This window comes from Mesocricetus auratus, unplaced genomic scaffold (assembly GCF_017639785.1).
Source record: "Mesocricetus auratus isolate SY011 unplaced genomic scaffold, BCM_Maur_2.0 Super-Scaffold_6730, whole genome shotgun sequence".
NCBI lineage: Eukaryota > Metazoa > Chordata > Mammalia > Rodentia > Cricetidae > Mesocricetus > Mesocricetus auratus.
Genome location: NW_024429184.1, coordinates 17,408,182 through 17,422,888, shown reverse-complemented (window position 1 = coordinate 17,422,888; position 14,707 = coordinate 17,408,182). Strand labels below are relative to the sequence as shown.

Sequence of the window (14,707 nt, the reverse complement as noted above, 5' to 3'; positions counted from 1 at the left end):
AAATGGAACATCAGGGCAGGTTACAGTTTAATAGAGTGCTTGTCTAGCATGCACAAGGTTTAATTTCCCATAATGGAATAATAATAATAAAAGGAGCTGGTGAGTTAGCACAGTCAGTGAAGTGCTCACTGTGGAAATAGGAGAACTTGAGATCAATTCTCAGAACCCACTTCAAGGGTCATGGGGAGAGGTAAGAGTATTTGGCTGTGTAAGCATGGAGAACAGAGCTTGAATTTCCAGTAACTCATGTAAAAGCTGAGCATGGCCAACCCAAAGTTGGGGAATGGAAACAGGCAGATACATATTTGATCCTTAGGAGGTGATGACGGGAAAATCTCCGAGGCACACAGGCAAGCCAGCTTGGACTATTGGAGGCCCCAAGCTAAGTGAGAGATCTAGTCTCAAAACACAAAAGGTATGGTTCCTAAAGAAATGACACCCAAATCTGACTTCAGCCTCCACATGCATGTGTGTTTGTGCATGTGCACCACATGAACATATAATTAGATCTGCACCAGTCCCTTTTTTAAGTAGATTACTGATTATCAGATATAGAGAACAAGGTTAAAAAATATTAGCTATACTGCACAATTTCCAACCAGGTACATACAATGTCATTATTGTAACTGTCATCCTGCTCAAGGTTCAGGAGCAGGAATATAATTTTAAAATTACATAAAAGAAGCCGTGCATATGCAGGTAAGAAAATGAGTTTGTTTTGCACAATGATAGTTGTAGGCAGGAGAGATGTAGCACCATGAACTGGTGTGTTCAGAAATGCGAAAGCCAGAGGGCAGGTGCAGTAGCATGCCATACACGCTAAATCGCCACACACTGGCTATGGAAGGAGATGAACTCAGACTATTCTTTCCTCCAGTTTTTTGAGACAAGGTTTCTTTATGTAACAGCTCTGGAACTTATTTTGTAGACCAAGTTGACCTCAAACTCACAGAGATCTGCCTGCCTCTGCCTCCTGAGTGCTGGAATCTACCATAGCCAGATTTTACAGCAAATGATTCAATTTCCTATCTATGGTCCTATTCCCCAAATAACTTTGATGACAAACAATATGTCTCAGCTGAGCTGACATCTAGTCTGACGGTAAAGTATTTGGATAGCATATAATGTTCTGGCTTCAGTCCCAGCTCGTCAAAAACTGAAAGCCCAGAAGCAAGAAGCATAAGGGAGAGCCACAGGGAAGAAAAGAACAAAGTAAACACATACTTGTTCTATAAAAATGACACAATCTCCCTCGCTCCCACTCCTTCTTTCTATCCCTTTCTTTCCTTTTTGGTCTTCTGAGACAGGGTCATACCACACAGCTGTGGCTGTCCTGGAACTCCCTATGTAGACCAGGCTGGTCTTGAACTCAGAGATCTACCTGCCTCTGACTCCAGAGTGCTGAGATTAAAGGCGTGCAGTACTACACTCAGCCCCAAAACCCATTCCTTTGCATAGGAACGGAACAACTTTTAAGTTTTCAAAATTTTATTAGTTTTATTTATTTTGTGGTAGAGTAGGATGGGTTACAGGTATCACAGCATGAGTGTGAAGGTCAGGGGTCAATTTGTAAGGGCCACTTCTCTCCAATTATGGATCCCCAGGATTAAACACATCAGGATTGGGAACTTTACCTTTACCATTACTTGACTGGCTCACAGGATTCTTTTTTTGAGTTTAACCTCAAACTCTGCACTACCTGTACTCTACACCACACCTATTTTATACAGTTATAGGATTCTTTTCTTATCTACCCAAAATAAAAAAAAAAGGGGGGGAGGCGTTGGTGGCACACGCCTTTAATATTAGCACTCGGGAGAGTTCGAGGCCAGCCTGGTCTACAGTTCGAGTTCCAGGACAGCCTCCAAACAATACAGAGAAACCCTGTCTCGAAAAATCAGACAAACAAAACAAAAACAAACAAACAAACAAACAAAAAAAAACAGGAAAAAAACAAAAAGGCTCATCATACCTTTGAGTCCATAAGACCTTTTATTTGGCAGCTCCTGAGATATACTGTGAGGCTTTCCCATCCCTTCTGTAGAGCAAAAGGAAAGCTTTTAATGGATGAAAACAAGAGAAATGTCAGCACTTGAGTTAATGTATCACAGCAGTCACCCTCAGGGAGAGACCAAGGCCCAAAAATATTAAGTGGAAAATTCTAGAAACAAAACATCAAGCACATTCATATAATACTTACGGTTTTTACTTCATTGAATAAGTTCTAACTGTTAAGTCTCTTACTATGCCTGATTTACACATTAAACTATTGGGGTCGGCAAGATGGCTAAGAGAGTAAAGGTGCTTGCTGTTAAGCATGATGTCCTGAGTTCATTCCTGGAACCTACTGGTAGAAAGTCTCAAGACCTCCTCACACCCATTCACACAGGAAGAAAAAACTGACAAGTAGAGAGCAATAAAATAAGACACATGGTGCCCAGTTCTGGTTTCTGCAGGTGTACACATGGGCACAAGAACCCACACCTACACCCACACCCCTATACACTCATACCCACACCCACACCCCCCCATGACTAAGCTTACTGGGATTTTTATAAATAGCTTATCCCAAAGCTGATAAGATTTGTTCCTGTCTCCTTTGTCAATGTGTGTAAGCCTCACCTGGGCCGTCTTCCCACTCGGGTCGCTTTGCTGTATTCACTGTAATAAACAACCCTGAACTCATGGTTCCGGTAGGCTAAGTTTCTCTGTGTGGCTCTGTAGACCAGGCTGCCTCAATCTCCATAGATCCGCCTGCCTCTGCCTCCCGAGTGCTGGGATTAAAGGCTGCGCCACCAATGCCTGGGCTACATGAGTTTTCTTAAACAGTTCATTATGCCACCTCCAATTTTCCCCGATTTTAAAATATTTTTCTAGATAGAAGTTTGCTAGTCCGTTGTTGCCATTAGGTTTATTACTTAGTACTGATGTTTTCTGTTTGTTTGATCTGATTTTTGAGACAAGATCTTACTATAGTCCAGGCTGGCTTAGAATTTACATAATCTTCCCATATCAGCTTCCTAAATACTTTGAGACATTAGGTATGATAAACTGTCCATCACATTTTATGAGGTTATTACAATTGCTTTCATTTTCTGTTTGCTGATACTCTGTTGGGGATGGGAATACACCTCAGCTGGTAGATTATTTGCCTCACACGTACAAAGCCTAGGTTCAATCCCCAGCAGCACGTTAGCCAGGCTGGAGCAGGAAACATGAAAGTCCTGCTGCAGGAAGTCTATGAAGCTGCCCACATGTTACCAGGAGAACAGCAGCCTCAGCTAAAGCGCCAGGTGTGGAGGAGGAGTTCACTTGTATGCAAAGGCTTCTGGGAGCAGGAACGCAAGGCCCCAGGACTGCACTGTGACTTGGAATTGGTTACCTGACACAGGCATTTCCACACTAAAACACACAAACAGGGAGTGGAAGGTAATACCCTCAAGGGTGATCTACTCTGTAGTGTTTATCCTGCATTGCTTTTTATGCCTAAAATCTCACTGGTGGGTACTCCTTATTTTGGGTTATAATTCATTCGTTGCATAAATTATATAACATATATAAACATAGCTTCAGCAGCTAGACTACCATGAACTTGACAGCAGATGATCTCCAGGTAAAAAAATAGTTAACAACCATTTACTTATATATTTCAGAAAAACAATACAAAAAGGTAAGCATGGTGGCACATGCCTTTAAATCCAGCTACTCAAGAAGCAGAAGCAGGTAGGTCTAAGCTATAGGCAAGCCTGGTCTACAGAGCAACTTCAGGACAGTCAGGGATATACAGATAAATCCTGTCTTAAAACACCAAAATAAGTAGCCAGTTGCTGGTGGCACATGCCTTTGGGAGGCAGAAGCAGGTGGGTCTCAGTGAGTTCCAGGTCATCTGGGGCTGTTATACAGAGTAGTAACTCTACCTCAAAATAAATAAATAAATAAGAAAATTTTCTGTTTAATTTTTATAGTTACCACCCAGAATACTAAGCACTTTCAGTAAACTCTTCTCCTAGGGACAGAAAGATGATTCTACAGTTAAGATCAGTGGCTGTTCTTCTGGAGGACCTGAGTACAATCTGAAGTTCCTAAACATCAGTGAACCAGCACCTGTAACTCCAGTCCAGGGGATCCAATGGCAGGACTCTTCTGGCCTGCCTAAGCATTGACACATGTGTTCCCCAAACATATATGCATGAGAAACACCAATGAACATTAAAAACTGATTCTAGCACTTGAGTGGCCTGAGATAAGAAGACTGGTGGTTCAAAGACAGTTTATGATACAAAACAGGACTTCATCACATCCTTAAAGTAAAGGCAGGGCTGGAGAGATGGCTCAGTGCTTAAGCACATAAACCTAACTTGGATTCAGGAACTAAATACAGGTCATGCCCCATCATACTCAGATAAAACAAAACATTTTAAAGCCATCTCTAGGAACATTAAGGATTCCCAGCACACAAGTCAGGTGGTTATCATAACTCGAGGAATGTGACACCCTCTTCTCTCCTCTCCAGGCACCCAAACTCTCAGACAGACAGTCTGTCTCTGTCTCGCTCCCTAAAAAAGTCTTTGAAGACAGTATAGATGGCTAAGTCTAGTAATCCCAGAGTTCTAGAATGAGACAGGAGGACCAAAGTTCAAGGTCAACTCAGACTATAAAGTGAGATCATTTCTCAAAAACAGGAACAGAACAAAACAAAGACTTCAGAGAAAAACAAAACACTTACCAGTGCCCTCATCTGTGCCATTCTGAGCAGCTTCCCAAACTCCCGACTTTGTCCCATTGCTATCTGTAGATGCGGACTCTGAATAGTCTGCAGGGTTGAATGTCCTGGGGTTTGAAGTAAAGAAACAGGCAACTAAAGCAAGCATCAAAATCAAAATAAACATTATGTACAAAATTTTCCATACAAAATATTTCAAATTTGGCTGGGTGTGGTGGCACACACCTTTAGTTCAGCCCAGGGGAGGTAGAGACAGGCAGACAGATCTCTGTGAGTTACAAGTCAGCCCAGTCTACACAGAAAGCATCAGGACAGCCAAAGAAACATTGAAAGGCCCTGCTGTAAAAGGCTCTTCCCTCCTAGCATTTGATTGAAGACAGTTGACATTTTAAGCTTTTGCAACATAGACTCTTTAAACATTTTTTAACTTTATGCATACAGGTGTTTTATCAGTGCACCACATACTTGAAGTGCCCTGAGAGACCAGAAAATGAGGATTTCCTTGAAATCACCAGGCCAGGACTTCCTGCAGGTGGTGGGTGCTGGGAATCAAACCCAGGACCCTCTGGATAAGCAGCCAGTGTTTTAACTGCTGAGCCATCTCTCCAATCCCTATAATGAAGATTTTGTTTGCTTTGAGACAGTCTTGCAATGTAGCCTTGGATATCCTGGAACTGAATAAGTAAACCAGGGTAACCTTGAACTCACAGAAATCTGCCTGCCTCTCAGATGCTGGGATTAAAGGCTTATGTCACCACAACCAGTCTGATCCAGATTTTTTAGGTGTTATTCGGTGTGTGGAGACGCACACGTTCAGAGAACAAGTTCTTTCAGGAGCAGGTTCTTTCCTTCCACCATTCCACCATAAGGGTCTCAGAGACACAGGTCTTGGCAACAAGCACCTTTACCCATTGGGCCCAATGATGTGAATATTTTATTTTATTGTTTTTCAGACAGGGTCTCACTTTGTATCACATAAATATGAGTGCCTCTGCCTCCCAAGTACTAGGATTATAGAGATGAGCTTTCACCCCTTTTTATCATTTTTGAAGATAGGATCTGCCTCATGTATCCCAGGTTACCTATAAACTCACTCTGTAATCGAAGACGACCTTGAACTCCTGATACTGTTAACAGGTCCCCAAACCTTAAAACAAATGATACCATGATAGAAGTACCATTCAAGCCTTGGAACCCAGCACATAGGCAACACCTGCCAAAACAAGAATAAGACCTAATCCATCAAATCCAGTTCCGGGAAGACTCTAAATGTACTAATCTTGTTTTTCGGCGTCTGTGGTTCCTTGTTTTTTGGCGTCTGTGGTTCCACTTCTGGCTAACTGATGTATGCCAACCCAGGGTGTGGTTTTTATGCTTAAAAGCTCAACCTGAGAAAGGCTCAGGGCTGCAATGTGTCTCAAATACCTAGAGTAGTTGCTGGCTAGCTAGCAAAGACTCTCTGTTGGTGTATACCTCATAAACACACTCCTGGAATTACGAGTTTGTACCAGCATGTCCAGTTTTATGGCGTGCTGGAGACTGAACCCAGGCCTCTCTTTGCCTACGCTAGGGAGGCACTCAACCAACTACATCTACAGCCAAGCATGCATATCTTCTACAAAGAAAAGGCTACTTCAGGAGCCTCTATCTACTCCTACAGAAATGGCTCTCAAGTTTCTACAGTTTGGTCTTCAGCATCCTAAGTAGTTATGAGACCTGGAAGCTTTTCCAGCCAAGAAAGAACACCAGGAAACAATTTTCCAAGGTAGAGACTAGAGAGATGGCTCAGTAATTAAGAGCATTTGCTGCTCTTGCAGGATGTGGCAGCAGGTTCAATACCTAGCACCTACATAACAACTCAAAATGGGCAGAACTCCAGTACCTAGAAAACATCTTCAGGTCTCATAGGCGCCTTCCTGGACATGGTACACAAATAAGTACTGAAGGATCAAAAAACATCTTTTAAAAAATTTACAATCTCTCCCTCTCCCCATACTTCTTCTAAACAGGCCTGTACCCTTCTCCCTTTCCCACTCTCTACTAATAAAACTCTTAAGAGTAGTTAAAAAAAAAACAAAACAAACCCTCCAATGAGCAGTAATAGCAAGAGTTAATACAGCTCTTTTCCCTTGTGTCAGACTCTAAGCCTGGCAGGTTTATTCGAGGGTGGTCAGTTTTCTGAAATAAGGTCTCTTGATGTCACTATGACTGTCCCAGAACTTGCTATGTAGGCTAGTGCCATGTACATTTTTAAATGTAGAAGTGTTTGACCTACATGTATATATATGCACCATATACATGCTCCCTGCCCATGGAAGCCAGAAGAGTGCATCAGATCCCCTGAAACTAGGGTTCAAATGGCTGTGAGGCACAATGTGGCACCTGGGTACTAGAACCAAACACAAGGTCCCTCCAAAAAAAGCAGGTACTCTTAACCACTGAACCATTTCATAAATACTCCCAATCTAGCTTTGAATGGAATTACATTCTTCTTCATGTATAGCTATGTTTTGTTTAGCGCTTCTCTCTATTTTCAATCCTAACTGAAGGGTTGGTGAGATGGCTCAGCAGGTAAAGGCCCAGCTGCCGAGACAGACAGGCTAAGTTCAATTATGGGACACAAATGGTGGAAGGAAAGGACGTCCTCAAAAGTTGCCCTGATTCCATATGGACACCATGCATATGCTCATAAATACATAGTATATATATATCTATATACATAAAAAAATAAATTCTAACTGAACATCCATAAGGCATCATGATCAGGTGATTAATGAAGAACAAAATAAATCCAATGTTACAATATACAAAGAATATGAAGTAAATTTAAAAGAGAGCAGAGAGAGAGAGAGAGAGAGAGAGAGAGAGAGAGAGAGAGAGAGAGAGAGAGAGAGAGAGAGAGAGAGAGAGAGAGAGAGAGAGAGAACCTAGAAATAATGGCGGTTAATTGTAACACCTACTTGGAATGGTCAGCCTTTACTACTATCACTCAGGATAAAAGTATTATTTTTACATGAACATATTGTGTATAATGACTGGATTTAGCTGACTTTCAACTAGGCAACTCAGGATAATTATGCACATATGCCTGATCCCTAGAGGACATTTGGCAGTTGTCTGCAGACATTTTAATAACTTCATGGGGGAGGGGTTATACTAGAAAAGTCGATGCTACACATCAACATGCATGAAATCTATCCTCCCATAAAGCATTATGCAAGCAAAACCACCAGGAGTACAAAGGTTAGGCCCCTGACTATTAATCTCTGGCAATATCAACACTCCAGGTGTGATAAATAAATTACAGACAGGTCACAGGGAGAGAAAACTAGAATAACTAGGAAATAGCTACAACAGGATGGCTGTGACTTACCCCATGCTTTGAGCAGAGAACCTTCCTGCCCCTCTGCCTCTGCCACGTCCAAATCCTTTAGAAAACACAATTGTGGAATACAGTAGTATTTATATATGTATATATTATTGAATGATTTAATCACGAAGAGCTTCAGGCCAATTTGAGCTACATAGTGACTTCCAAAACAACCTAGAGTATGAGACTCTTTTTAAAAAAACAAAAATAAACCACAAGTTGCTAGGAGGTGGTGGTGTACCTCTTTAATGCTAGCACTTTAATCCAGAGAGACAGGCAGACCAGTAAGTTCTAGGATAGCCTGCTCTACACAGTAAGTTCCAGGACAGCCAGGACTATTCATACAGAGAAACCCTGTCCCGAAAAACCAAAAAAGGGAAAATCACAAGTGCTAGAGAGAGGTTCCAGTGGTTAGGAGCACTGGTCAGGGGATCTGAGCCCAATCCCCAGCACCCACTGGGTAGCTCGTAACCAACTGTATGGACATCAGTCCCCAGTACCATCCAATGCCCTCTTATGGCATCCACAGGCCTACATACACATGGCACATGGATATATATGCAGGCGAAATATCCATATACATAAACCATTTTAAATAAATATTGCCCAGTGGTGGTTTAATCCCAGCAGAGGCAGGCGTATCTGAGTTCAATGTCAGCCTCGTCTACATATGGAGTTCTAGGACAGCCAGGGCTGCACAGAGAAACTGTTTAGAAAAAAACAAAACAAAAACAAAAACCCACAAAAGCCCAAAATAAAGAATAAACTATTTTTGCTTTGTTGACAGTCAGTCTATGTATACTAGAACTGTCCATACCGCACCTGCCTGACTCCCACCACATCTGACTATCAAAGTAGTTTTCAAAATCCATGAGGCAATAACCAATAGGATTCCAGGGTCTGGGTGTAGCTCAGCAGTAGAGTACATTCTTGTCAGAGATAGGCATTGGGCTCAATCTTCAACACCAAAGTAACGGAACCAAAGTAAAAAAAAAAAAAATCTGGCATAAACTAAGCAGTTCCATCACAGGCATCAGTAGCTACATCAAAACATCATAATGCATTACCACACAATCTCAAAGCCCAGTAAAGCACCAGCCCACCTTCTCCTCTGGTGGCCAGCGTTCCTTTTGGGTCATTCTCCCTTACCTCTGCCTCGGCCCCGCTTGCCTCGCTCTGAAGGCTTGTCTGCTTGGTTGCTATCAACTCCATTCTCCTCACCTTTGACTGAAGAGGAAAAAGCAGAAATGCCAACTTCTCATTCATTTCCAAGCCTTTGTGCCTTTGTATCAGGCACTTACAAAACCAAATGCATAAGGAACAAAAAGTAAAAATGTGAAGTATGGTTGTACTCTCCTCTGGTCACACAAATTGAAGGCCAGCCTGGTCTACAAGGGAGACCCTGTCTCCAACAGCAGGTTAGAATGTAAACAACATTTAGAAACTAGGAAAAGTACCACAAAACTGGAAGCATAGGACAAAACACTTCTCCATCATTGGGATGAGGAAACAAAGAGAATCATGAGTAGAATCATGAGTTCAAGGCCAGTTGGACAACACAGTGAGACTTAGTCTCAAAGGGGGGGAGAGGGATGACACAAAAAACTGAATGGCAACATATGCCAGATATCACAGATACACAAATGAAATTAAATTAACATGGTGCTGGACATGGTGGAACATGCCTTTAATGACGGCACTCAGGATACAGAGACAGGATCTCTGTGAGGCAAGCCTGGGTACATATGGGGCTACAAGACATTCAATCTACATAGAGACAGATAACATGGTAATTTTACTTTCTCTGTATGGATGTGCCTTCATCTACAATATATTTAAACAGTAAGAGCAAAACAAACATTCATTATGTAACGATGTTATACATCACAGAATGTGTTCCTTAGTTAAGCTAAAGGATGTAAAAAGTTTTTAAATCAATAATATCACATAGATAACAAACACAGATACAGACAGGCATGCACGCACGCGTGCACACAATGTTAGCAGGGGAGAAAGTGACAACCTGAAGTTGTTCCCTGAGTCCCATGTGTGTGCTATAGCATGTGTGTTCACAAAAACATATTAGATATTTTATATATATAAATATATTAAAGTAATTTTTATTTGTTTGTTCTGTTTTTCGAGACAGGGTTTTGGAAGCTGTCCTGGAACTTGCTCTTACAGACCAGGCTGGTCTTGAACACACAGAGATCCTCCTGCCTCTGCCTCCCGAGTGCTGAGATTAAAGGCAATCGCCAACACGCCCGGCTACAGGTAATTTTTTAAATTAAAAATTTAAAGTAAATTTTTAAATTAAATTAAAGGCAGTGGTAGTGCATGCCTTTAATCCCAACACAAGAGGCAGGTAAATCTATGTGAGTTCAAGGCCAGTCTGGTCTACACAGTGAGTTCCACGACAGCCAGGGCTACACAGAGAAACCCTATCCTCATAAACCCAAAACTAAAATTTAGAGCAATACATAGTGATAGGTGTCTATAGGTGTCCACACTACACAACAAGTAGTTGCTAAATATCAATGGAATAAAACTAACTATAAAATGTCTCCTGGCTGTCCCAGGTAAAATGGTGTCGATATGGAGTCACAGGAAACAGGCACGGCACACATGTGGACCTCAGACAATAACTTTGGGTTGTCCCTTTCTCTCCTTCTACCTACCCACATGGACTGAACTCAGGTCATCAGGCATGGCAGGTGCCTTTACCTACTGAGCCATTTCACCAACCCTATTTAGAAATGGAGGTTAAATTAAATAAAAAGCCCTACCTATTAAACTTATCTCCTTTAGTTTTTTCTTTTTTAGTTTGTTTTTTCTGTTTGGGGGGGGGGGGGAGACAGTATCTCACTATATAATCCTAGTTGATCTGGCAATTATGATGTATACCAGGGTGACCTCAGACTCCCAGAGATCCATATGACTCTGCTTAGGATTAAAGGCATACCTCGCTACCTCTTATTATTTTGATCTATGTCTATACCATGAGTGTCTATAAATGGAGAAGAAAAACCAGCTTCATTTATCAGTGACTGAACACCTATACCCACTCCAATCCCAGTTCACTTGATGTCTAACAGAAACCAGTTTTGTTTTGTCTGTTTGGTTGGGTGGTTTGGTTGTTCATTGACAGTGTTTCTCTGTGTAACTTTGTAGAGCAGCCTGGCCTCGAATTCAGAGATCCTCCTGCCTCTGCCTCCTGAGTGCAGGGATCAAAGGCGTGCACCACCATCGCCTGGCCAGAAGTCAGGGTTAAAGGCTGCAAAAATGAAGTACCTGCAGACCAGGCCAGTGCTCACAGGAAACCCTATCACAGCACCTAACAGACACTGTTAGTGACTAGGACAAGAAATTTTTACAGACAGACAGATTGGTGGAAGTTGTCTGGGCTGCTCCTCGGCTCTCGGAGGGAAGGAAACGCTAAGCAGAAAGGCCGTACTCACACTCTCTGCCTCTGCTGCCACCTCTTCCTTTGCGGGCGCTGCTTCCCCGTCCACGACTTGTTTCTCTCTCAGTTCTCTTCTCTCTGTTTTCTTTGTTTTCTGAGCTTTCTTTTACAAAATTCTTCTTCTTCCCCCCTACAGTCTCCCATGATGTCTACCAAAAAGAGTTCTACAGTCATTAATTTGTCATACACCTTTCAACCCCTACATTTTAATTCTTTCCCATTTAGTTCTACTTTCCTGGAAAAGACAAAACTTGGAGGGACGGCTCAATTGCCAGCACCCACATTGGGTGGCTCACAGCTGCCTGTAAATCCATCTCCCAGGGAATCTGACACACACACAAAATACAAAAAAACAAATCTCAAAAAAGACAAAAGGAAATATACACATATTTCCATATATATTTCTGTTTTAAAACTATGTGTGTATAGGGGCTGGAGAGACGACTCAGCCTAAGGGTACTGAATGATTCCCAGCATCAGAGTAGTAGCTCACAACAGTATATAACTTCAGTCCCATAGGATCTGACACCCGCTTCTGGCCTTCACAGGCACCAGACAAGCAAGTAGTGCACATATACACATACAAAGAAACCTCTATACACACCGAATACAATACATAAATCTTTTAAAACAAAGTCAGGCTTTTGTGCATGTGTGCATGCGTACATGTGTAAGTGCATTCAGAAAAGGTGTCTGAATCCCTGGAGCTGGACATATAAGCCACTAACTCAGGTTTCTTAACCACCAAGGCAACTCTCTAGCCAAGAAAGTCATTTTGGGTGCAATCATCAATAAGCTTTCTTTTAGGTGAAGTATTATATGTTTTAACTTGCTCTAAAATAGTTTCCTCAATTTACAAATACAAACCAAATATAATCCAATTTCAACATAGAGATCAAGGGGGAAAAGCTCATAACTGCCTGCTACAATTTTCTCTGTGTATTATAAGTCTTATGAGAACTTGCTTATGGAATATTCATTAATTTAAAAAAGTTATCAGCAAATCCTGGTTTTCTGTTAGTCTAAAGATGTAAGTAGGACAGAAGGGGTTGGAGAGATGGCTCGGTGCTTAAGAGTAATTGTTACCCAGCACTCTAGAGGCAAAGGCAGGCAGAACCGAGTTCAAGGCCAGCCTAGTCTACAAAGGGAGTTCCAGGACAAACAGGGCTATACAGAGAAATCCTGTCTCAACAACAAAAAAAGAAGAGTACTTTTTTGCGGGCACAGTGGTGGCAAACGCCTTTAATCCGAGCACTCAGGAGACAGAGGCAGGTGGATCTTTGTGAGTTCCAGGATAGCCTCTAAAGCCACAGAGAAACCCTGCCTTGAAACCTGCTTCCCCCCCCAAAAAGAGTACTTGTAGGATTTGCAGAGAATCTGGATTCAGCTCCTAGCACCTATATGGTGGCTTACAAACACCCAAAACTCTAGTTCCAGGAGATAGAATGCCTTCTTCTGACCTCCTAGGTTATCAGGTACTTGCGCGCGCGCGCGCGCGCACACACACACACACACACACACACACACACACACACACACACACACACACACACACACACACACACACACACACACACACACACACTCCCCAGCCCAACATAAATCAAGCATGGTAGTGGATCCTATAACCTTAGCACAAAGGAAGCGGATACAGGCAGATCTGAAGTTCAATGCCATCCTCAGAGCAAGGTTGATTCTAGCCTGGGCTAAAGTAAAAAACCAATAAGGGGTGAGGGGAGGTTAGAGGTGGTAATGAAGATGAAAAACTGTGAGCAGTCTGAAGCCAGAGGTTTTCAGCTGGTGTTAGTACCCACAGGCTGGGGAACTCCAGGTGGTATTAGTGTCCACAGGCCCAAGTACTGTGGGTGCTGTTAGTGTCCACAGGCAGGGTCTTCTAGGCAACGTTAGTATCCATAGACCAGGGTACTCTAGACAGTGCTAATTAATGTCCACGGGCCAGGGCACTTTAGGTGGTGTTAGTACCACAGGACGGGGTGATTTAGGCTGATGTTCATGTTCACGGGTCAGGGTAGTAGAAACTGTTTTGCTGAAAGAATACCTAAGTTACTGCTCTTGCTGGAGCTTTCCTGTAGTGCTTGTCTCAAATATGAATGACCCTAGATTTATGTCCCAGAACACCCCCTCCAAAACACAGCATGCCCCAACCACTCTACCACAACGTCCATACAAGGTTAAACGTGGGGGAAATGATACTTACTGTGTCTGAGTCTCCCTCCAGCAGCACATTGATGGCTTTGTTCACATCCCCATTGCAGTCATGAAGGGCCACTATGCTCTCATCCTGATTTTTCCCTGTCACTTCCATAAGCTGCCAAAGTATCAGAACACGGTTAAAGGGAACCAAAAAGTGGCATTCAATATTAACGTTGCTAATTCTTCTACTGAAATACACAATCATGCTATTCTTCCACATAAAGGCCTTTTCCAGACTCCAGTGGGTCTAGGCTCTAAGTGCAGGTTGACTTTCCCATGTTCCTCCTTAATACTAGTAGACTGGCCCACAAATCAACTTCCTCAAAGACAAGTCACTTTTTTTTTTTTTAAATAGAATCCTATTATATAGCTATGGCTGGCCTGGAACAATTTACTATATAGACAAGGCTGGCCTCAAATTCACAGTGATCAGCCTATCTCTGCCTCCCGAGTGCTGGGATTAAAGGTGTGCACCACAAACCCCAGCCTACTAATCAGCAACATATGCACAGACCAACATCTCAGAACTCCTAGATCATGTTCAAACTTAGGTCAATAGCATAGAACTTGCAAAGTTTTGATTCCTAAAACATTAACTGGGACTTCATTAGCAGATGGTCACTATTCACAAACTGCGTTAGAATACCCACAAGCTACTCTCCTAGACATAGTAATAGTATTGTCTCTGGAAACTTAAGCATGCATTAAAGCTGAAGCCAAAGGAAATCTCAGCCCATTCTCTTTATAATCATATTCCTCAGTAGAACAGTCAAATATCAGACATAAATTCCTAAATTCAGTGAACAATCTATATAATGTAAATATTTTGTTTTAATGGAATTTAATGTACTTAAGTTCCAAACAGTCTAAGTTCAACATTTCACGAGCTTTGTGCCTGTGGCCCAAAAGCTAATTAATAGGAACACCTGTCTAGAAC

At 42.2% G+C, this 14,707-nt stretch overlaps 1 protein-coding gene across 1 annotated transcript in view; it reads right to left on the bottom strand.

The window, feature by feature from the left end:
• The window catches only part of Ubap2 (ubiquitin associated protein 2), an 83,139-nt gene that overhangs the window by 23,867 nt on the left and 44,565 nt on the right, over positions 1 to 14,707 (bottom strand). The window contains exons 4-9 of the mRNA XM_040740069.1: positions 13,775 to 13,885; positions 11,552 to 11,705; positions 9,243 to 9,320; positions 8,097 to 8,151; positions 4,727 to 4,830; positions 1,973 to 2,038 (exon numbers count right to left, since the gene is read on the bottom strand). Coding sequence (XP_040596003.1) covers positions 1,973 to 2,038; positions 4,727 to 4,830; positions 8,097 to 8,151; positions 9,243 to 9,320; positions 11,552 to 11,705; positions 13,775 to 13,885 — 568 coding nt within the window. The remainder of the gene's footprint in view (positions 1 to 1,972; positions 2,039 to 4,726; positions 4,831 to 8,096; positions 8,152 to 9,242; positions 9,321 to 11,551; positions 11,706 to 13,774; positions 13,886 to 14,707) is intronic.